This window comes from Bos mutus, chromosome 1 (genome assembly GCF_027580195.1).
Source record: "Bos mutus isolate GX-2022 chromosome 1, NWIPB_WYAK_1.1, whole genome shotgun sequence".
In the NCBI taxonomy this organism is placed as follows: Eukaryota; Metazoa; Chordata; class Mammalia; order Artiodactyla; family Bovidae; genus Bos; species Bos mutus.
The window spans coordinates 144,079,913-144,105,453 of NC_091617.1; the positions used below are offsets into that span (position 1 = coordinate 144,079,913).

At 42.3% G+C, this 25,541-nt stretch overlaps 1 protein-coding gene across 1 annotated transcript in view; it reads right to left on the minus strand.

Moving 5' to 3' along the window:
• KCNH8 (potassium voltage-gated channel subfamily H member 8) overlaps positions 1-25,541 on the minus strand; it is a 493,246-nt gene that overhangs the window by 250,544 nt on the left and 217,161 nt on the right. Inside the window, exon 3 of the mRNA XM_070388278.1 lies at positions 22,173-22,304. Within this exon, the coding sequence (XP_070244379.1) occupies positions 22,173-22,304 (132 nt within the window). The remainder of the gene's footprint in view (positions 1-22,172; positions 22,305-25,541) is intronic.

The following is a 25,541-nucleotide window of genomic DNA, read 5'->3' on the forward strand; positions in this document are numbered from 1 at the left end:
TTTTGCAATTACAAGATGATATAAATGACTGAATATAGATTGAAACACAGACATTATATCAAGGATCATGGTGGTTTTATGACTTGAATGACAGTCATAATTATTTTTAACAGCCATACTGATGGGGTAGGATACATAAAAGGCAGGCACTTAAAAGCTATCTTTTCATTAAACTCAGTATAATGAGATGTACTACACAGTAGTATGTACTGTCCTGGACGGGAAAGAGCAGGATGAGCTTCAAGAGGCTTAGAGGAAAGTGGCGAATATGATTAAAGGGCTGGGGATAGGGAGAATCTAAGTGGGAAGCTGAAGAACACACAGTTTATTCAGAAGAGAAGAATTAGATGGTTTCTAATGGCCCTAAAGCACATCAAGCAACACTAATTCATTTTCACATTTTAAGTGCTTTTTCTGAGAAAATTTAATGGGATAATTGGTGAGTACGGTGCTTTATTCATAGCAGGCCTGCCAGTGAGAGTTTCCTTCCATCTTAAAGGATCCACGCATGATGAAATGGTCTTTAACTTCAACAAGGAGGGGTTAAGCTAACATAAGAATTCTCTAAAAGTGAGGACTACTACAGGATAAATTTACTTATTTAAAAACTGATATTTACAGAGAACAAGAGATGATGGAACTGGATCAACAAATGTGTGAAGGTAGTTTTCCTTCAATAACGAACCCAGGAAAGATACACCCTTATTTCTCCAGTTTTCTTTTATATTTCCCTACTTTTTTACATAATTTTTCATCAGTGACCAGGCAATATTTTCTCCAATGGCTTACCAATGGACACTATTTGCATTTTTAATTAAACTGATATTGTGGATATGTTCCTTTTTACTGTGACACAGAGAAAGTGTAAATATTATGAGTCAAACTCAAGTGAAACAAAGTATGGGTTTCTAGCCAGGCCTTGCCACTAAGTCATTTTGTGAACTTGCACATGTTATTTAACTTTTGAAAATGTTGATGATAATATTGGTTTTACCATGAGGTTGTTGAAAGGATTAGATAAATGAAAATATGGAAAGCATTTAGAAAAATATCTGACTTATGATAAACACTCAATAAGAGTTAGATATCATTTTTATTCTAAAAAAACATTTAAGGTGCTTACAAAAATAGATGCATGGGAGGTTTTTAAAAATAAGAAAAAGAATTTAAGCAAAGTATTCACAATAATGAAATGAAACTCAAAAGCTAAAAGTTTAATGTTGTTTATTAATAGTATTTAATATTATTATAAGATTTCTGGCTCAATTAAAAAGAGGAAAATGTTATTGGATATAAAAAATATGATATCTATAAATACATTTTCAAAACCCATATCTTGACTTAAAAATGTCTTTCCCTAGGATTCTCATAGTCACTAGGATAGATAACTTTTTTTAAAGTTAGAAAACATAAAAACTTACGCAATCTCCACTCAACTTCTGTTAAAATTTTAATATAAATGTCTAACCAAGGGGCCAGGCTTCCTCACGGTAAGCAAGCATTTCTTTGTTTTTCCTGAGCTGCATGAAAAATGTCCCAGACAGGAGCTCGCGTCTCCCCACTGAGCATCATATTCAGTTTAACGGAGTCAAAGGTAAATCACACTTTTGGTATCACACTGAAGAAAGCCTTTACCAAAATCAGTAAGATATTTACCTATATTTCTTCTTTTGAAGCACTGAGTTCTCTTTGAATTGATTTGTGACTACAGATGTGAGGTGGGGGTCCAAACACATTTTTATTTAAATATAGAGGCTCAATATTTCCAGGGTCATCGAACAATCCACAGTTACTGCATCAGTGTGCAATCAGAGCTCTGTCATACGTCAGGTTTTCACAGGTGTACATGCATGATTTCTGGCCCTCCATTCTGTTCCACAGGTACAGTTTTAAAAACGGAGTTGTCTACACACTTTATTCATTAGTATAAGTTTCGTATAAAGACTGGTATGTGGTAGCACAAGTTTTCCTGTTTGGTTTGTCTTTGTCAGGATTGTCAACTATTTTTGCAATTTAAAAAATTTCATACAAATTAAAAAATCTCCCTGGTGGATTCCACAAAAGAACAAATAAAATCAAAATGAAAGAAGAAAATCCCCCCCTCCCCAAATCGTGTCGAGATTAAGGATTTTCATTGGAATTTCACTGGGTTTACATATTAATTATCACTTATTACATTTCTTTTGATACTAAAACTTTCTACCATTCAGTTCAGTTCAGTCACTCAGTCTTGTTCGACTCTTTGCGACCCCATGAATCGCAGCACGCCAGGCCTCCCTGTCCAACACCAACTCCCGAAGTTCATTCAGACTCACGTCCATTGAGTCAGTGATGCCATCCAGCCATCTCATCCTCTGTCATCCCCTTCTCCTCCTGCCCCCAATCCCTCCCAGCATCAGAGTCCTTTCCAATAAGTCAACTCTTCGCATGAGGTGGCCAAAGTACTGGAGTTTCAGCTTTAGCATCATTCCTTCCAAAGAAATCCCAGGGCTGATCTCCTTCACAATGGTCTGGTTGGATCTCCAAGGGGCTCTCAAGAGTCTTCTCCAGCACCACAGTTCAAAAGCATCAATTCCTTGGCGCTCAGTTTTCTTCACAGTCCAACTCTCACATCCATACATGACTACCATTAACCCATGATTATGTTATGACACTCCACTTATTTAGATATTCTTTAGTGCCTTTCAATGGGACACAATTTTCTTTTGTAAAGTCTATGCACCTTTTTGCTAGGTGCTGCCTTTTGTTTGCTATTATATATACAGTTTTTAAATGAATTAAATTATTTTTAATTGAAGGCTAACTGCTTTACAGAATTTTGTTGTTTCCTGTCAAACCTCAACATGAATCAGCCACAGGTATACGTATGTCCCCTCCCTCTTGAAACTCCCTCCCGTCTCCCACCCCATCCCACCCCTCTAGGCTGATACAGAGCCCCTGATTGAGTTTCCTGAGCCAGACAGCAAATTCCCATTGGCTATCTATTTACCTATGGCTATGCAAGCTGCCATGTTGCTCTCTTCACACATCTCACCCTCTCCCCTCTCCCCATGTCCATAACTCTGTTCACTATGTCTGTTTCTCCATTGCTGCCTTGCAATTAAATTCATCAGTACCATCTTTCTGGACTCCATGTATATGCATCATTATATGATATTTATCTTTCTCTTTCTGACTTACTTCACTCTGTATAATAGGCTCTAGGTTCATCCACCTCATTAGAACTGACTCAGATATGTTCCTTTTTATGGCTGAGTAATATTCCATTGTAGATTTTTTTTAAAGTGCTGCATTTATAATTTGCATAGAAATGCAGTTGGCTTAGATATTTGTCTACACAATTCTCAATTTGTTGAAGTCAAATAGCAGTTATTTCTCTATGCATTTGTATGGGCTATCTATGAATAATTATATGATTTGAAAATAATGGTAATTTTGTTACTTACATTACAATCTTTATTTTTCCTGCTTTTTCTCTTCTTAGGTCACTGGCCAGGACTGCTACTGTGTGGTTAAACAGAATTGGCAACAATAAGGGGTTTATTTTCCTTGATCTTAATTTTTAGAGGAAATACTCCAAGTGTTTCAATTGGCTATTATATTGGTCTATTTTTTTTTTTTTTTTTTAGGAGGGGGAAATGGAACACACTGTGAATCAAAAAGTAGAAGATGCCTTGTCTGTGTTTTCACCACAAGCTCTATCATAAGATGCTCACTGTAGACCACTGTGGCGTTCCTAACTTACTAAGATGGTCACATTTTCTCCTTTAACCAGTGAATATGGTATATTTTATTAATAGCCTTTCTTTTTTAAGGACAATATTTATTTCTTTGCCCCGCGCTGGGCCTTTGCTGCAGCGAGCGGACCTTCCTGCGCAGCGGCTTCTCTTTGTCTGGGCGCAGGCTCTGGGGCAGGCTTCAGCAGGGCTTGCCGCTCCTGAACTTAGCAGCCACGGCGCCCGGACTTGGTAGTTCCCGGGCGCGTGGGATCCTCCCAAACCAAGAATTGCACTTGACCTGGCGTCCCCTGCGTTGGCAGGTGGATTCTTAACCAGGGGACCACAGGGAAGTCCTGTTAATAGTCTTGCGACTGTTGAACCTTTCTTTGTTGTGACACATCCAGCTTGCCCAGGTTATGCTGCTGTTTTTTTCATTCCTGGATTCGGTTTGTTAATGCGTTTCGTTTAGAATTTTTGTTCTACATTTATGGTTAGTGTGTCAATTTCCCCCCCACTCTTTTCAAGCTGTGTGGTTTTAACATCAAGATTATATTACTCTTCTATCCCTCTGAAAGAATTTGTTTAAGATTCGGTTTATTAAATATGTGGGAGTACTCATTGATAAAATCATTTGGGTGTAATATATTGGGGAAAATTTTAAAAACCGATTCAGTACATTTAATAATTATAGATAATTCAAGTTGTATTTCTCATCCTGAGTCAATTAAAAAAAAAATTAACAAACTTTCCATTCTGCCTAGTTTTTCAAAATCACTGGTGTAAGGCTTTTGTTACATTGTCTCCTTTTTCTCTTTCTGTGGCTCCTATCAGACCCCTTTCGTTGCTTTCTCTCTCTTTTGGGGCATAGTTGCTTTACCATGCTGTTTTAGTGTCTTCAGGGCAGTAAGCTGAGTCGGTCATATACATATACCCCCTCTTTTTAAGGTCTCTTTCCCATTTCAGTCATTTTTAATACTGAAGTTTCTAATAGTGAAGTTTTGGTTAGTGAATGATCTACAGTTTAGAATGAAGTTTCTGTATCTTATCTCTATTATTTTTTCAAGAGTTCAAGCGGATGAAACATTCTAGTTGTCACTAACTCTTATAAACATTTTGAAAATTGCATCCTACTCTCTTCTGGCTTTTATTGTTGTCTTTGAGAGCACAGCTGTCAGTCAAACCAGCTTTTATTTGCAGATAAAGTCATTTCCCTAAGCCTGCTTTTATGATATTCTCTTTCCATCCACTGTTCTTTAGTTTCACAGTGTAACAGCTCTGAGTCTTGGTTTGCTTACCTTTATAGCAGCCTTTCAGATGTGTTGGGCTTTCTGAGTATTGATTTAGACTACGCAGATGCATATGAACACTGAAAAATCATTAGCACTTTATTCCCTACCATTCCATCCTCTCTTTCTAAAATCCCAGTTATTCTGGATTGTTTGGCTCTAACCACTATTTCTCTTGAACTTCATTTTCATATGTGTCTGTAATAATTGCATGGATTAATTTTTCTTTTCTAATTCACTAATTCTTTCTTATTCTTTGACCAGTTTGCTGTTTATCCTGCTCATTGAGTCTATTTTTAATTATTCTCTTTCTCATTTATAGGAGTTCTCTTTGGTTCTGCCAACAAAAATACTGGCACTTGCCATCTGCCCCTACAAGGATGGAGTTATAAGCCACCACAGCCACTGGCCTTCAGTACACCCTGAAAGGAGTTTAGGGCAGAGATGAAAAATGAGGCACTCTGTGCTCTGGGAAAAGCTGGCATAACAAGCCTTCAGATAGTCAGGTATATTCAAAAGAAAACTTTATGAGCCCAATTCTTGCATCTCCTCATATCTAGAAAAGCACTACAGTCATTAATGGTGACATCTACCCCTCCAGACTAGCAGCAAACCTCTGACGAAACGTGAGCTTGACGACACATACCCCCTCTCCCAGCTAAGATTGTATAGAGCGCTGACCGATGCCCCTGGAGGCACAGTTCCTCAGAGCTACATGAGACCCTGTCCCCGCGGTTATGGTCTTCATCTTGCCCCAAGGAAACTTGACTCACAACACTCACATCGCATTGTTTTCTTTAGTAGACAGTTTTTGTTTTCTTCCAATTATATCTGGTTAATTTTGACTGTTTTTGTCCCTCCACTACTTTTAAAAATCACAAAAATTTTCTTTAAGCAAATTAAATAGATGTTTTCCTATCTAATAATTCCAATAGTTTTAGTCCTTGAAGATTCAATTTTGTAATTTTTTTGGTGATGATTCTTGCTTGTGTTAGTTTATCTCACAGCATTCATTATTTTTATCATATACTTGGGTTCCTTGGAACTTTACCTTGGGGGATTCTTTTAGAACTTCAATTAAAAATGTCCAATAAGAACTTTCGCATTTAATTTTCCTATGTGTCTGGGGACCCCAGTGATCAGAATCACTTTAAATAAAATTTTCAGCTATGATTACTTGATATTCAACAGATGTTGTGAATTCAGACCCCAAACCTAAATAAAGGTAAGGTACTAATTAGGAGGGCTTCCCTGATAGCTCAGTTGGTAAAGAATCTGCCTGCAATGCAGGAGACCTTGGTTTGATCTCTGGGTTGGGAAGATCCCCTGGAGAAGGGATAAGCTACCCACTCCAGTAATCTGGCCTGGAGAATTCCATGGACTGTATAGTCCTTGGGGTTGCAAAGAGTCAAGTTGGACACCACTGAGTGACTTTCACTTTCTAATTAGGAATTCTTATGAAGATCAGTCTTTTGTCATGCTCTTCTGGGAACCAAGATTAAGTAAGTGAAAGTGAAGTGAAAGTCACTCAGTGGTGTCCAACTTGACTCTTTGCAACCCCAAGGACTATACAGTCCATGGAATTCTCCAGGCCAGAATACTGGAGTGGGTAGCCTTTCCCTTCTCCAGCAGATCTTCCTGACCCAAAGAATCAAACTGGGGTCTCCTGAATTGCAGTCAGATTCTTTACCAACTGAGCTATCAGGGAAGCCCAGGTTAAGTAAGCAAGTCTTTATTGATGTCTTCAAACTGTGGTGCTGGAGAAGATTCTTGAGAGTCCCTTGGACTGCAAGGAGATCAAACCAGTCAATCCTAAAGGAAATCAGTCCTGAATATCCATTGGAAAGACTGATGCTGAAGTTGAAGCTCCACTCCTTTGTCCACCTGATGCAAAATGCCGACTCACTGGGCACTGAGACGTTTATGACTCCTTGGAAAAGACCCTGAGGCTGGGAAAGACTGAAGGGAGTTGGAGAAGCATTGACAGAGGACAGGATGGCTGGATGGCCTCACCGACTCCATGGGCATGAGTTTGAGCAAGCTCTGGGAGGTGGTGAAGGACAGGGAAGTCTGGTGTGCTTAGTCCATGGGATCTCAGAGTCGGACATGACTGAGCGACTGAACAACAGCTTCTTCTTTGGGACCTCTCAGCCCATTTCGAGCGACTCTGTCAATGCCCTTCACTGTCCCAGACTCATGCCTACAGCTCCAGTCTGATCGCTGCTCTGTTGAGGACCTAGGCCTTGTCTTTCTATCCTCATCAACTCCAACATACTCTTCTTCCTCATACTTTCTTTTTGTTCTGCAAATCTATTTCTTTCCCTTTACCACTAGCACAGCCATATTTTAAATGTTTTTTTTTTTTTAAATATTGTGCATCGGTTTTAGATTCTGTATGAGGATCTCTCCTCTGCACCTCTAGCTCATTATATGCTTGTTAATCATATAATTGATTTATTTCTAATAATAGATTGTTGAGAACTCAACAACAAACCACAATGGATGAATCTATTTCATTTTAAAAATATATGAAAGAGAATTTTGTATCAGTGATTTAACTCTATAAGAGAGGCTTGAAGTCTCCAATTTTCTACTTGTTATAAAAATGATAACGTCTAAAAAAAAAATGATAACGTCTTCCTCAACAGCATGCATGTATGGCAAATTTGTGGCTTGCTTCTGACTGTTCCCTTCTATTCAAATCACTGTGACCTTGGAAACGTTCAATAATTGATTATAGTTGTCTTTACCCTCTGAGACAAGATGCCGCCTCAAAAGGCTCTTCAGCATAAAATTCTAGCTATTACCAATCCCGTGACATTAGGCCACATAGTAACTCTTATTTGCCACCCTCCTCTGGGTCATCAGACTCATTAGATTTTTTCCATCATTATTTATTATCCTTACAGATTAATAGTGTGTCTTTTGACTCTAATGATGATGTGTGATTGCACAAGGGTGATAGTCTCCATGGAAAGACACTAGCAGATACCAGCCAAAGATACGCGTCCCTTTAATGTAGGTAACAGATAAAGCACCCACCTACACATCTAGACACGCTGCTCAGACGGAAACGGCCGGCCAGCAGCACTGAGGCAGTTAGGTAAGCACTCTAGGCTTTCAAGTTCTCATCCTGTCCCACTGCTGCTGGCGAGATCCTCTGACCTAAGGAGAGGCTATCATCAGACCTTTGAGAACCTTTCTTCACTGTTTTCCTGTTTTGAGTGAATTTTTAGATACCCTCTAGTCCCTTCCTATTTGCTGGGAACCACCCTATTCCTAAGGTCTTTGCAGTTAGACTAGAGAATTAAAAGCCAGCTTTCCAGGGAAACCTACTCTCAGTAGGTCCAGGTTTCGAGTTAATCTGAAGTCTTATCCCTTCACAGGAGGTAATGGCAGAACTTTAAGAGGATTAACTTTCACTGTAACTTTAATTTAGCTAGACCTTTTCCCACAAAGCCAGACTCAGGAAGTTATCACCTGATGGTACGGCTTGATTTTCTGCACTTCTGGTGCAAAGTACATAAATACGTCATTTGTTCACTCATAATCTCATCAAGATATCCTTTAGGTTTCACTGAAATTCTACTGCAAGATGAAAGACAACTTGTGTTTCATTTTGGGTCCATCACTTATTTCTTTCAGCTCATACCTAAGGCACCCTAAACAGATCAGAGACTACACACTTGAAAAATCAAACAAAATAATGACTTAGCCATTCTAATGGCAACTTCTTAATACTATGCTGCAATATGACTTTGAATTCTGCCCTATTTTCCCTTCTTTTCTGGGTATCTCAGCTTCTTTTTAATGGACCTGACTATGTTTCTCATGATCACATTGTTCTTTTAGTTTTTTTAAGACTTTTTTTTAATGTAGACCATTTGTAAAGTCTTTATTGAATTTGTTACAATATTACTTCTTTTTTTATGTTTTGGATTTTGGCCATGAGACATGAGAGATCTTAGCTCCCTGACCAGGGATCGAACCCACATCCCCAGCATGGGGAGGAGACGTCTTAACCACTGGGAATCCCAGTGATCAAAGTGTTCCGAACCACTTTCTTGAGAGATCAACTCACTCAGTGTCTGTATCCTCCTTCACTATAATGTGTTTCTTTCATATTTCCTCTAATAGGCATATTTGTCCATCATTGCACTAAGGTTGTATTAATGAATATATTCTGTATCTATATACTTGGAATATCCTATTTCTAGTTTTTCTAAGGGCTTCCCTAATAGCTCAGCTGGTAAAGAATCCTCCTGCAACTCGGGAGACCTGGCTTTGATCCCTGGGTTGGGAAGACCCCCTGGAGAAGGGAAAGGCTACCCACTCCAGTACTCTGGCCTGGAGAATCCCACAGACTGTACAGTCCACGGGGATGCAAAGATTGTTTACAGTTAGTGGCAGCTGCTATTTTCCTCTTCGACACTCTCACCATCTCTCCTCTTTTTGCCACTTTATTTCACCCTGTTGTTTATGATCTCTCACACCCTCGCAATCACCACACACACCTAGATCTCAGATTATCACTGGAGCTGCTCAGTTCAAGAACTCTTTTTCTGTGTTCTTTTCCTCAAGTTTTCAAAAAATAAATTCTAGACCAATTCCAAGTAGCCACAAGACTCTGCATCTCTTTGGCCAGAGTCAGTTCAGCCTTTTGTGTGCCATGCCCTAGCTTACATTCTCAGGCTCAAAAGTGAACCAGGCATGGCCTCTGCCTTCACAGAGCTCAGAGGCGAGAAGGGAAAAGGAACATATGGAAAAAAAGGCACAGTCCAACACGCTCCTGAGACCATTCATAACTTCCAGAGTTCCCGTCAGTATAGTCAGTCATTTCAGCTGTTTTCTAGTTAATAGACGTTCATCTTTTCATGCGTAAACATTCTTAATATGAATGTCTGCTTTGAAAAATGCTAATACACACAGGCAAAAATTACATTCTCCACATTGAGGAGCAGTTGCCAAATTATGTGTGTACACATCTTTATCAGGAATGGAAAGGTGTATTTTTTAAGTAGATCAAATGAAATTGAATTACATACAATTTTAAGGCTTCCCAGGTGGCGCTAGTGGTAAAGAACCTGCTTGCGAATGCAAGAGACTTGAGAGATGCTGGTTCCATCCCTTGGTCGGGAAGATCCCCGGAGCAGGACATGGCAACCCACTCCAGTGTTCTTGCCTGGAGAATCCTGCAGACAGAGGAGTCTTGCGGGCTACAGTCCATGGGGTCTCAAAGAGTCGGACATGATTGATTGACTTAGCACGCATAATTTTAAGAGATTGTAACAACTATATGAACAGTTCAGGAGACATTTATCCAGTGAGACTTCTGTGTTTTATAGGAATCAAAGCATCCCCCACACAATGTGTCAAATAAATACGTTAAAAGCCTTATGGAATTTTGGTGAGACCTATTGTAAAGGTAATGAGCTTCCTATGTGGCTCAGTGGCAAAAAATCCAACTGCTAATCCAGGAGACGCAGGAGATGTGGGTTTAATCACTGGTCAAGAAGATCCCCTGGAGAAGGAAATGGCAACACACTCCAGTAATGTTGCCTGGAGAATCCCATGGACAGAGGAGCCTGGCAGGCTACAGTCCATGGGGTCACAAAAAGTCAGGCACAACTGAGCGACTGAACACATATGTATGTTGCAAAGATAAGCAGGATCGGGACTTCCTGGTGGCCCAGTGACTGAGACTCTGTGCTCCCAGTATAGGGGGCCTGGGTTTGATCCCCGGTCAGGGAACTAGATCCCAGATGGCACAAATGGGTTTGCATGCCACAGCTAAGACCTGGCACAGCCAAATCAGTAAATAAATAAAATTATTATTTTTTTTAAAGATAAGCAGAATTGCTTGATGGTGGTTCCTATTTAGTCTTCCTGTATGAAGACAGGCAATGGCACCCCACTCCAGTACTCTTGCCTGGAAAATCCCATGGATGGAGGAGCCTGGTAGGCTGCAGTCCATGAGGTCACTAGAGTCGGACACGACTGAGCGACTTCACTTTCACTTTTCACTTTCATGCACTGGAGAAGGAAATGGCAACCCACTCCAGTGTTCTTGTCTGGAGAATCCCAGGGACAGGGAAGCCTGGTGGGCTGCTTTCTATAGGGTCACACAGGGTTGGACACGACTGAAGTGACTTAGCAGCAGCAGCACAAAGACAGGCTGGGTGGGATGGAAAGTTCACTTTCTCTAATATGAGGGGCAGAAACTCAAACTCCCTTGAAACTGGGGACCCAATCCCTCCCCTTGAGGTCACCCAGTGTTTCTCAGCACTCCTCTAGGTAGCTGACACCTAAGTTCTTGGAACCAAATAGTCTGTTTTTCTCACACTGGCAAAGCCATTGGCACACTAACTCACATAAAAGAAAGGGAAAACATTCCCCCAGCAGCACCCACTAAAACAAGCCCCCAGTGTCCAGCTGATCCCAGCACGTCTCTACGCAAGATGCTGAAGCCCGAGACTCAGGCACCTGCGGATGTGTGAGTTCACGCTTTCCAGCCTCTCCCAAGTGAGGCTACCATCATTCCTAACAGTAGCATGACAGCTATACTCCTGGAATTGGGAACCAAGGACTAGTGAATTCTGCCAGACACAGAGACCTCAGTAAGAATGTATATCTAACCAGGAGGTCAAGTTACACGGTTTTTAAAACTGCCAACCTGAAGTTACTTATCCCCTTAATATTGGGTTGGCCAAAAATTTTGTTTCAGTTTTTCCATAGAATGTAGTGGAAAAAATCAAACAACCTGTTGGCCAATCCAATACATATTTATCTGGTGTTTCCATTAGTTTTTCAATTGTCAAACTTTTAAAAATGTCAAATTTGTCTAAAATAAAAAAATGTCTCCCTCCCAAAAGTTATAAAGCTAGAAATATATAAATCTTTTTTAAAAAGAAATTACTTTGATAGTTTTGTCCAAGGATCACAGACTATTGATCAATAGAAAAATTCAGTCCACAGGCATATTTTGACTGGCTGCAGAATATTTGAAAGTTTCTTTTAAAACAGAACAAGGTGGCGAGGCATACTTCATGTGTCAGGCTTGGTTTCCACTATGACAGACCACAGCATTTCATTCATTGCATTATCCTGCATCTCCAAAGGCAACTTAGTTTATGAACTCTGGCTTACGCTATTTAGAACATTCTAGGAGAGAACGGTATTGGTGAATATGTAAACAAAATCCACAGCCTTAAAAAAATATAGATAAGAAGATAATTTACAGACATGATTGAAACTCTTCAATCACTTTGAGGATCTACCGGGGCTCTTCATTCCCAAGTTCATCACACATTCGACAAAAAGTTGGTGTAGCTCTCCCAAAGGCAGAAATCTATCTCCTCAGTAAAAGTGTTAATTTTTACAGCAGTTCTTTCATCAGACCACTGTGCTTTATTTCGGAGAAGGCGATGGCACCCCACTCCAGTTCTCTTGTCTGGAAAACCCCATGGATGGAGAAGCCTGGTGGGCTGCAGTCCATGGGGTCGCTAAGAGTTGGACACGACTGAGCGACTTCCCTTTCACTTTTCACTTTCATGAATTGGAGAAGGAAATGGCAACCCACTCCAGTGTCCTTGTCTGGAGAATCCCAGGAGCGGGGGAGCCGGGTGGGCTGCCGTCTATGGGGTCCCACAGAGTTGGACACGACTGAAGCGACACAGCAGCAGCAGTGCTTTATTTGGATTTTGGTCTGTGTTTCTTCCTTATGCAAACAAACAAACAAACAAATCAGGCAGGATATTACAGCAGGGGAAAGGAACATTATTACCATGTTCCCTATTGAAAATTAAAATATTAAAAATAAATCAAAAACAGAAATAAAATCATCTTTGTCTGACTATCTGATCAGTGGCTTAATACTTGTTTTTATGGAGAATATTTTATATATGTATTTTAAACAAGCAACTGACATTACCTTTAAAAAATGTGACCAAATGGAGATTCTCAGAAATGGAGGACAAACAAAAGAGTTATCAAGAACACACAATTAATAGCGGCAGAGATTCTGCTTGAAGGGAAACAGCCACTCCACACCAGGAGTAAGAACCCGTTTTGGGAGTCTTGGAGCTGACTTTGACCCAAACACCTCACACTGCCTTTGACTTAAACTAAAAGCATTCATCAGATGTTCACCTGAGATGTTGATAATCACGATGATTATTTTGTAAAAGAAAGAATTCTATGCTGTTTTCTTTTGCTAGTCACATTTCCTAAATTGAACATTGCTTACACATTCATGTATTCATTCCACCCATCAATCATTTATTGAGTATTTACTAAGTGTCAGACACTCTGTTGGGGACACTATCTTGAACAAGAGAAGCAAAATCTGTTTCCTGATTAGGCTTACATTTTAATGGAGTGGAGGACAATTGAAATATAAACTTTCTAGAAAAGACTTTAATTTTATTGAAGAATAGTTTATCATCTATAATATCATATTCATTTCAGGTGAACAGCAGAGTGGTTCAGTTAAACATATACATCCTTTTCTCATATACAGTGTGATAGACTACTGTGTGGATGTCCTTCTGTCATATATCAACAGGAGGTCTTTGTTGGCTATTTATCTTATATATAATAGTGTGTGCAGACTCACTTTTTAAAAAGATGTTTCATATACTGTACAGGCTATGCTGACAGTGAACAAGGTGAAGGGTTAGAGTGGCTTGAGGTGGACCCTTCAGACTGGATGGGCAGGGGGACCTTTCTAAGGGATGTGCCCAGCGTGTGGCTTCTCAAACTCCATGTGCCTGTGAATAGTGTGGGATCTTATCAGAATGCAGATTCTGACTCAGAGGTCAGAGGATTCGGATTCAGAGGCCTGAGATTCTGCATTTTTATGGGCTATAAGGTGATACTAATACATAAGGTCCTCAGACAACACTTGGGGTAGTAAGGACTTTGAACAAGAAATGAGAATGGTAAAACTCCTGAGCATATATCTAGAAAAAATGAAAAGTCTAATTAGGAAAGATGCATGCACCCTAATGTTCATAGCACCCCCATTCACAATAGCCAAAGCACGGAAGCAACCTAAGTGTGAACCAACAGCTGAACGTATGAGGAAAATGCAGTACATATACACAATGGAGTATTACTGAGCCATAAAAAAGAATTAAATTACGCCCTTTGCTGCAGCGTGGGTGGACCTAGAGACGGTCGTGCGGACGGAAGTCAGACGAACAGACACAGGGTGTCACTTATAGATTCCACATATAAGTGTGTGGATTATATGGGTGGACCTAGAGATGGTCGTGCGGAAGGAAGTCAGACAAACAGACACAGGGTGTCACTTACACGTGGAGGCTTAAAAAGTGATACCAACGAACTTATTTACAAAACAGGCTCACAGACACAGAAAACAAGCTACGGTTACCAAGGGTGGGGGAGGAAAGGGAGAACTTAGGGGTTTGAAATTAATATATACACACTGCTATATACAAAATAAACCAGGGCCTATTTGCTATATAGCACAGGGAGCTATACTCAGTGTCTTGTAGTAACCTACAATGGGGAAGAATCTGAAAAAGAATATATATATATAAAACTGAATCACTGCTATATGCCTGAAACTAACATGACATTGCAAATCAACTATACTTCAATTTTAAAAAGTTTTTTAATAAATTAAAAAAAATGAGCATGGTAAAAAGAGTTGGGGCAGGAGCTTTCAGCTTCCATCAAAGGCACGTGTGTGAGTTTGGGGGAAGGAACAAGTCTGGCCTGTGCCCACCTCGTTCCTGACTGTCTCTCTTCTGTCCCACGGACCACCCCAGGGCATGGGGACCTGCCCGGCCCCGACCCGTCTCCAGCTCTTCACGAACTGAGGCTTGGCTGGCTCACTGCTCTGAGCCTCACTGCTCCACCCTGCGGGGCCCTGGGGTGAGCAGGCTGGCCCAGAGCAGACGGACAGTGAGCCACAGGCACGCTCAGCAGGCTCCCCTCCACCAGAGGTGCCAGCGAGGGTGGCCGGCAGCTAGGCCGGCAGGTCCCTATCTGATCCAGGTGTCTCAGCTTCTGGGGGCTAAGGGCTTCAACACTTGAATTTGGAGGGGACACAATGACGTCTATCAGCTCAGTTCAGTCCCTCAGTCATGTCTGACTCTTTGCGACCCCATGAATCACAGCACGCCAGGCCTCCCTGTCCATCACCAACTCCCGGAGTCCACCCAAACTCACGTCCATTGAGTCAGTGATGCCATTCAACGATCTCATCCTCTGTCATCCCCTTCTCCTCCCGCCTTCAATCTTTCCCAGCATCAGGGTCTCTTCAAATGAGTCAGCTCTTCACATCAGGTGGCCAAAGTATTGGAGTTTCAGCTTCAGCATCAGTCCTTCCAATGAGCACCCAGGACTGATCTCCTTTAGGATGGACTGGTTGGATGTCCTTGCAGTCCAAGGGACTCTCAAGAGTCTTCTCTAACACCAGAGTTCAAAAGCATCAGTTCATCAGCACTCAGCTTTCTTTATAGTCCAACTCTCACATCCATACATGACCACCGGAAAAACCATAACCTTGACTAGACGGAGCTTTGTTGGCAAAGTAATGAGTAATTAAGTCTATGCTGCTGCTGCTGCTGCTGTTGCTAAGTCGCTTCAGTCTGTCTGACTCTGTGCAGCCCCATAGATGGCAGCCCACCAGGCTTCCCGGTCCCTAGGATTCTCCAGGCAAGAACACTGGAGTGGGTTGCCATTTCCTCCTCCAATGCATGAAAGTGAAAAGTGAAAGTGAAGTCACTCAGTCGTGTCCAACTCTTAGCGACCCCATGGACTGAAGCCTACCAGGTTCCTCCATCCATGGGATTTTCCAGGCAAGAATACTGGAGTGGGATGCCATTGCCTTCTCCAATGCATGAAAGTGAAAAGTGAAAGTGAAGTTGCTCAGTTGTGTCTGACTCTTCGTGACCCCATTGGACTGCAGCCTACCAGGTTCCTCCATCCATGGGATTTTCCAGGCAAGAGTACTGGAGTGGGTTGCCATTGCCTTCTCCAAATTAAGTCTATAACAGTCCCCAAAGCAGAATCCTGGAATTCATCAAGTCCTCCTATTTGCTCATCTCCAACTGTGAAGGTCTACTGTTGTAACTGAACTCTATTGCCACACCATCTAGGCTCCTTAAAAAAACATAATAAAATCTTTACATTTTAAGCCATGCCTGCCTAGCGCTGGACTTCCATCCCCTGACTTTTACAATCCACTTCTGAACAAAGGTCAGCTATCTGTTACTGCATCTCCTAAAATCAGCATTCCTTCCGTGCAGTTTACCAAACGCCACTCATCCTTCAGACATGCTTCGGTGTTCATTTCCCCGTGAGGGCCTCTTTGCCTCTGCTCTGCTTCTTGCTGGCCCCACCCCACCCTTGTCCCCACCCCACTCTCCGTCACTGAACATACTCTACTGCAACGCTGGAACTGTGTGCTTCATACGATCTTGTGCTCTTTGGAGGAAAAAACAAAACAAAACAAAAACATGCCAACTTGAAAAATGTACAGCCTGGAGTCTGCATGAGTATAAATCCCGGCTCTTCCACTTTTTACTACGCACACCTTGTCAGGTTACTTAAATCACTGGTAAACAGAAATAAGAGCACTTCCTACTTCATAGAGCAAATGAGGCAATGTGGCAACATGAGGCAGAGGCTCAATGACAGCTAGCGACTTTTACACAACCTGCGGAGCGCAACAGTGACTGCGACTCCTTTCTACTGAATGTCTGCTGTGATTTGCCATGTGGCGCAAATATTATCTCTTATAAACCTAAAGTCACTGTAGACATCTATATGACTGCCCCTTTTATAGGTGTAGAAACTTAGTCTCTGAGAGGGTAAGCAGCTCATTTAAGGCCTAACAGCCAACACGCCTGGAAGCAGGATTTGTGCTGAGGTTTAGATGAGCATTCTGACGTCTGCAATCATTCAATCCCGAGGGCAGAATGGGGGCTCAATAAATATCTGTGGAACTGCTTGGTTCATTATTAATCCACTTCTAAATTACATTAAAATATTTCTTACTGATAGGGTAAGAGGCAAAGAAAGGCAATGCCAAAGAATGCTCAAACTACCGCACAATTGCACACATCTCATAAGCTAGCAAAGTAATGCTCAAAATTCTCCAAGCCAGGCTTCAGCAATACGTGAACTGTGAACTTCCAGATGTGCAAGCTTGTTTTAGAAAAGGCAGAGGAACCAGACATCAAATTGCCAACATCCGCTGGATCATGGAAAAAGCAAGAGAGTTCCAAAAAAACATCTATTTCTGCTTTATTGACTATGCCAAAGCCTTTGACTGTGTGGATCACAATAAACTGTGGAAAATTCTTCAAGAAATGGGAATACCTGACCACCTGACCTGCCTCTTGATAAACCTGTGTGCAGGGCAGAAAGCAACATGGAACCGGACATGGAGCAACAGACTGGTTCCAAATAGGAAAAGGAGTACGTCAAGGCTGTATATTGTCACCCTGCTTATTTAACTTATATGCAGAGTATATCATGAGAAACGCTGGGCTGGAAGAAGCACAAGCTGGAATCAAGATTGCTGGGAGAAATATCAATAACCTCAGATATGCAGATGACACTACTCTTATGGCAGAAAGTGAAGAGGAACTCAAAAGCCTCTTGATGAAGGTGAAAGAGGACAGTGAAAAAGTTGGCTTAAAGCTCAACATTCAGAAAACGAAGATCATGGCATCCGGTCCCATCACTTCATGGGAAATAGATGGGCAAACAGTGGAAACAGTGTCAGACTTTATTTTTCTGGGCTCCAAAATCACTGCAGATGGTGATTGCAGCCCTGAAATTGAAAGACGCTTGCTCCTTGGAAGGAAAGTTATGATCAACCTAGATAGCATATTCAAAAGCAGAGACATTACGTTGTCAACAAATGTCTGTCTAGTCAAAGCTATGTTTTTTCCAGTGGTCATGTATGGATGTGAGAGTTGGACTGTGAAGAAAGCTGAGCACCGAAGAATTGATGCTTTTGGACTGTGGTGTTGGAGAAGACTCTTGAGAGTCCCTTGGACTGCAAGGAGATCCAACCAGTCCATCCTAAAGGAAATCAGTCCTGAATATTCATTGGAAGGACTGATGCTGAAGCTGAAACTCCAATACTTTGGCCACCTGATGCAAAGAGTTGACTCATTGGAAAAGACCCTGATGCTGGGAAAGATTGACGGCAGGAGGAGAAGGGGACGACAGAAGATGAGATGGCTCAATGGCATCACCGACTAGATGGACATGAGTTTGGGTGGACTCTGGGAGTTGGTGATGGACAGGGAGGCCTGATGTGCTACAGTTCATGGGGTTGCAAATAGTCAGACACGACTGAATGACTGAACTGAACTGAAGAGGTAAATAGGATCTCATATTAAAGTAATTCAGAAATGCTAGGAACACATATAGAAGTTATTGGTTGGCACACTACTTTTAAAGTCGAAATGAAGTATGTGTGAAAAGTGGAAGGTATTTTAAAAAATGGTTAAAATCACCAGATTTATACTGTAGTCTCTCTCTCTCTGAGGAAAAGGAATGTTGTAGTGAGCTCTTTCAAACCCCAAATTAACAGGTGTATTTTACCCCTTTTATCCATTGCCATCTTTCAAAAGGGGGATTTCTCCCCGATCATACAGACACCAGGAGCACAGGGCAAAGATGATGACCTCAGTTATATAAAACCAGTAGTGATGATCGTCGTGATCAAAACAAATCAGGTTGATTAAACTGCCCTCATTGAAGCAAAAAATGAAAATGAAAGTGAAAGTCGCTCAGTTGTGTCCGATTCTTTGCCACCCCATGGTCTATACAGTCCATGGAATTCTCCAGGCCAGAACACTGGAGTGGGTGGCCTTTCCCTTCTTCAAGGGAGCTTCCCAACCCAGGGATTGAACCCAGGTCTCCCGCATTGCAGGCGGATTCTTCACCAGCTGAGCCACCAGGGAAGCCCCAAAAGCCATATATTTATTTCTAAAGACAGTTCGGTGTGTCTACACATGTATGCGAATACACATAATACATACACATATATTTAGCGTTTGGAGTAATCCTTTGGTGGCATAGTAAGAAAGGTACCTGGTCTTGTCCCTGCTCTAGACACACGACCCCACAACCCCAGGAATCCCTGGAGGGCTGGGTCTCTTCTATACTAGTGGATATTCGGTCCCACAGGGAAGCTCCTGACCAGGAAGACGGGAGATTAGAAGGCTGGGCCTCGTAACCGCCCCCTGACCTTCTGGGAGGGCAGCGGAGCTAAGCAACAAGCTGATCACCAATGGCCAGTGATGTAATCAACCTTGCTTGTGTGATGACTTTTCCATGAGAACTGTTACAGAGTAGGAGACCCAGTGGGCACCTCCGGGTGCTGGGCCGGGGAGAGGGGAGGGGTGGCAGCCCCAGGCTCGTCCCTATGCCTGCCCCAGCATCTCTTCCATTCGGCTATTCCCAAGTTACAGCCTTCGTCATAACAGAAGTGTTTTTCTAAGTTCTGGGAGCAGTTTTAGCAAATTATCAAATCTGAAAGGAAAGGGGAGGGCTGTGAATTTCCCAACATTGCAGTCAAGTTGGACACAAGCATGGGGGGCCTGGGTACCCTGTACCCGTGACCAGCATCTGTGTGCAGGTGGGGCCCTTATACTTGTGGATGCTGATGTTCATTCCAAGTACCAGACCACCTGACCTGCCTCCTGAGAAACCGGTATGCAGGTCAAGAAGCAACAGTTAGGACCAGACATGGAACAACAGACTGGATCAAAAGTGGGAAAGGAGTACGTCAAGGCTGTATATTGTCACCCTGCTTATTTAACTTATATGCAGAGTACATCATGAGAAACGCTGGGCTGGATGAAACACAAGCTGGAATCAAGATTGCCGGGAGAAATAGCAATAACCTCAGATATGCAGATGACACTTTCTTAGGGAAGAAAGTGAAGAGGAACTAAAGAGCCTCTTGATGAAGGCAACAGAAAAGAGTGAAAAAGCTGGCTTGAAACTCAACATTCAAAAAACTAACATCATGGTATCCAGTCCCATCACTTCATGGCAAATAGACGGGAAATAATGGAAACAGTGACAGACTTTATTTTGGGGGGCTCCAAAATCACTGCAGATGGTGACTGCAGTTTTGAAACTAAAAGGCACTTGCTCCTTGGAAGAAAAGCTATGACCAACCTAGACAGCGTATTGAAAAGCAGAGACATTACTTTGCCAACAAAGGCCCAACAGCAAAGGTCGTCAGGCTGTGGTTTCTCCAGTGGTCACGTGTGCATGTGAGGGTCGGGCTGTGAAGAAAGCCGAGCGCCAAAGAACTGATGCTTTGAGCTGTGGTGTTGGAGAATACTCTAGAGAGTCCCTTGGACTGCAAGGAGGTCCACCAGTCCTTCCTAAAGGAGATCAGTTCTGGGTGTTCATTGGAAGGACTGATGTTGAAGCTGAAACTCCAATACTTTGGCCACCTGATGCCAAGAACTGACTCATTTCAAAAGACCCTGATGCCGGGAGGGATTGGGGGCAGGAGGAGAAGGGGACGGCAGAGGATGAGATGGTTGGATGGCATCACCAACTTGATGGAAATGAGTTTGAGTAAACTCTGGGAGTTGGTGATGGACAGGTAGGCCTGGCATGTGTCCATGGGGTCACAAAAGTCAGACATGACTGAGTGACTGAACAGCAAAAATAGTGTCAGAAGTGAATTAAATTTTAGGACATCCCGCAGTGTCCAGAGAGCTGCAGAACTGGTGGTTCAGTTTTCAGTTCAGTTGCTCAGTCATGTCCGACTCTTTGTGACCCCATGAACTGCAGCATGTCAGGCCTCCCTGTCCATCACCAACTCCTGGAGTTCACTCAAACCCATGTCCATTGAATTGGTGATGCCATCCAACCATCCCATCCTCTGCCATCCCCTTCTCCTCCTGACCTCAATCTTTCGCAGCATCAGGGTCTTTCCCAATGAGTCAGCTCTTTGCATCAGGAGGCCAAAGTATTGGAGTTTCAGCTTCAACATCAGTAAGGGAAAAAACCTACGGTTGATATTAGAGGTGTTCTAAGTAAATGCACTTCACACTTACCTTCTTCTTCCTCTAACAGCAAAGAAAATTTTGAAAACAGAAACAAAAATCGTGTGCACCTGTTTACATGCTTTTCTCTCCTTAGGCAGGTATTACACTTGCTCTGATATTCAAGTAACTTTGCTGATATGAATGCTTGCCTCTCCTGTATGTAAAATATCCCACAATATTTAGTTATGCAAATACACAGGAAAACAGTCATGCATTTGCAAACATTCCAAATGATAGACGTTGGGAGGTGGGGGCACCAAATAGCTCTCAATCTGTGTTGTCATTCAAAAGACATAATACATATAGAACACCCAGATACATTTTTACAAAGACATAGTTGTTAAAATGTCAAATAGCTGATTCTTGTAAAGAACTTTGTAGGAAATGCCTACAATGACAACTGCTTTTTCTCTGGTCATCAAAATATCCAACTCTACTTCTGTTTAAATGAAATAATATGGGCAGTTTTTCTAGTGTTAATTTTTGTCTGCTTACATAAATTCAGGGAATTTCCTCATAAACTGTAAACAGAAGCTATAAGGTAAGCAATACAAAGTCTTAGGATCCTTTAAAGATCATTGAAAATCTTGTCTATGTCAACACAAATTATTATTGCAAGATACAGATACACATCTGCAATGTTCCACTCTAACAAGCACTAAATCGAGTTCTGGGTTTTGTACCTAAAATGAAATCTTGCACTTTTAAGTTCTGAGCTGCTCTACGGTAGTTTAAACTGAGAGCTATCTTTTTAATTGCCTCATTTTAACTTCACTTATCACTATCAGTTCGTATTTTTCCCTGATAAAACCAGGTGGTATGAATCTGTGTACTCTGATACAAATTTTTCCATCCTCATCCTCTTGGAATCAGAATACAAACTTCTGGTTCCTGTCAAGTGAATCTTTGCTACAAACAGGAGGATGCAAACTCACATGAGTCTGTGATTTCGGGAAACGCACCAGATACTGACTGCTAAGAGTTATGAATATTTATCAGTTGCTGTTATTAAAAACACTCTTTTTTCTTCCTGGAGTTTCTGAGTAAACAATTTCAAAACGTTATTCCATCTGTCAATGTTTTCTGAAAACAGCACAAACCTTCTTTTTTATCTTCTGGAGTAATCTTCACTTTCGTGTCTGTTATATCTTTGAACGAGGCCAGAAAAAGGACCACATCTCCTTTCTCATTCTTTATGGGAACAATATCCAACAGGCACCAAAATGGAGACCCTGCAACCGTAAAGAAAAACACATCAGCCACTGCCTCCTGCTTTTGTACAAAAATCACATCATTCATGGTACAGTTCATCAAGTCCTTACTGTTTTCTTCTAGCCCACGACTCTCCCTACAAATCTTAAAAATGTCAGTTTTCAGATTCCATACATGTCTAGCCCATATAGATATCTCTTCATTTCCATATGAAGGGCTTTCTCTGAAAATAAAGCCGTATTTTCAAGAAAGCCACTGGTCTGTGATGAGACCTTTTTGCCTACGATATTCAAGCTGTATTTCTTCTTTGAATGTATTGATGTTGAAGCATTCAAACTGATAAAACTTTGTCCCTTCCCACCTCCAGCACACACTGGTTCCTAAATAAAGATCTTTGTTTGGTGTGAGCTTCCTAGAGGTTTCTTCAGTCAGTTTAAAAATCAATGCTTGTGCACCAGAATAGCTAAAAGAAAAAACGATGGAAAATACCAATTTTGGGGAGGATGTTTGTCACTTGAACTCTCCTACATTGCTGACGGGTTGCAAATTAGTACCTATATTTTAAAAAATGTTTGGCGGTATCAACATATATTTTCATAACACAACATTATTCAGCACTGTGAACTGCTGCTGCTGCTGCTAAGTCGCTTCAGTCGTGTCCGACTCTGTGCGACCCCATAGACGGCAGCCCACCAGGCTCCCCCGTCCCTGGGATTCTCCAGGCAAGAACACTGGAGTGGGTTGCCATTTCCTTCTCCAATGCGTGAAGGTGAAAAGTGAAAGTGAAGTCGCTCAGTCCTCTCCAACTCTGAGCGACCCCATGGACTGCAGCCTACTGGGCTCCTCCATCCACAGGATTTTCCAGGCAAGAGTGCTGGAGTGGGGTGCCCTCGCCTCCTCCGTCAGCAATGTGAATGAGTGATAATATAATTGGCAGCAGACTAACATATTGTTGAGTAAAAACAGCCAGACGTGGAGGAGTAGAATCCATTTAAACTAAGTACAAAAACAAGCAAAACTAACCTGTGGTGTTACGGGTCACGTTAGTGGTTACCTTTGGGAGATTGGGAGGGAACACAGGTCAGGAAATTCTGGGATGCGGGTCCATCTTTCGTGGCCTTTACGGTGATTACATAGGAGTACTCAGGTTTTGAAACTCATCAGACTCTACACTCATGAATTATTCAGTATGTATGTTTTATATCAATAAAATATTCTTAAAAGTGATACTTAATACCCCAATAAAGAGCAAAGTAATGCTGTTTGCAGCAACATGGACGGACCTGGAGATGACCATGTATCGAGTGAGGTTAGCCAGACAGACAAAGACAAATATCTGTGACATTGCTTATATGTGGGATCTGAAAAAAATAAAGACGCAAATGAACTTCTTATTTATGGTTACCAAAGAGGGTAGGGAGGAGGAGCGATACGTTGGGAGGCTGGGACTGACATATACACGCTGCTGGTGCTGCTGCTGCTGCTAAGCCGCTTCAGTCGGATCAGACCCTGTGCGACCCCATAGACGGCAGCCCACCAGGCTCCTCTGTCCCTGGGATTCTCCAGGCAAGAACACTGGAGTGGGTTGCCATGCCCTCCTGCAGGGGATCTTCCCCACCCAGGGATCAATGTTGGGGGCTAGCATGAGGCACTCCGCCCGTGGCAAAGGTCATGAGGAAGGAGGCTCGACATACGCAAAGGCGGGATCGAGCCTCAGGAGTCCCCCTGGAAATCCTCGAGCATCTACCCCCATAACCAGAGCCTGCCTACTTCACTACTTTGTGCTCACCTACACCTCTGACTTTATGGGGGGCTGTCCCCCACCACCTCTTTTGGAGAAGGAGTTAACTTAGAGCTCCAGTTAATAATAATTCCTGGGCGTGATAAGAGTGTTTTAACCTACAAACTCCTCTGAAGGTTCTCTAGCCTGCCTGACAGGCTTGTCCAGCCACATGTGATCACTCACAGCCTCCCAACCGTGAGAGGCATGAGATGCTTTAAACCTTCTAAAAACAGGTTCCTTAGAAAAGTTAGAAAACTATTAGTATAAGTATAATGGGCTGATTAGAAATTGTATTGGTGAAGGGTTTTTCATTTGTTGAGCCAATGTTTGTTGCTAAGACTCCACATCCCCTGCCCTTACACACATTAATGAATATATAGAAGAAATAAGTATTAACCTTTGATATTAATCACGTTAGACCTTAGGCTAAGTAAATTCTTTCCTTAACTAAAACCCATTACACCCTCACCCTATAGGAATGTAACTTTATTTGGGTGGCGTCTGTTTTAAGAATAATCACCCCTGGAGAAATAAGTGTCCTGGTTGACTGACCATTGTCACAAGGAGAGGGTCGTAAATTGTCAGCAGGCCCCCTGGCCAGAAGATGATGTAACACCCCTAAGACCTCTGTATACGTTTGTGTGAAGCACCTGACTTTGATAAAAGTCAGGACTGCTGTCCCCACGTGACTTTTGCATAACATCTCAGTGTATAAAAGTAGACCATGGAAAATAAAGAATTGGGATCAGTTTCTCGAAATACTGGTCTCCCCATGTCGCTCTCTCTCTCTCACTCTGGTTGAGTCTCCATCTGGAGCGCGGAACCCACCATGCTTACTAATTATGCCTGGGCTTCTAAGATCCGACCGGGGAGGCCTCAGTGTCTCCTCTCCTTCGGGAGAACGGAAGGACGCCTGCGGCCTACGTAAGTGGTGCAAACTTCTTGTCTTGAAGTTTTATTGGTCTCCCGCGTAAACCAAGCTACTCAGCCTCTTTTCTCCACTGAGTTTTCCTACTGAGCTATCCTCATCCTATTACTCTTTATATCTTTGATAAAATATTTAAATAAATAGGTCGCCGACGCCGTCCCCGCTTCAAATACCCTGGATCAGCTGGGGCAGGACCCCGGCAGATCAAACCCGAGTCCCTTACAACTCCTGCATGGGCAGGCGGTTCGTCAGCACGAGAGCCACCTGGGAAGCCCCTTCATTAACCTGGGCGGCTCTAAAGACAAACTGCAACGAGGCGACATCAACCAGGCTACTGTCAGCATTCCCACCGTGTACACGACAAGTGAATCAGCAACAGTGTAAATGACATATACGCCACTTTTTCCTTCTTTCCTTCCTTCCCTCCACGCTCCCTTCCCCCTTTCTGCCTTCAGCTGCCCTCCTATTTAACCACACCAACTTGCTTACAAATATGGCTTTGGGTATTTTCAAGATCTTTCTGTGTTGTTGGGTGTTGTCATTATA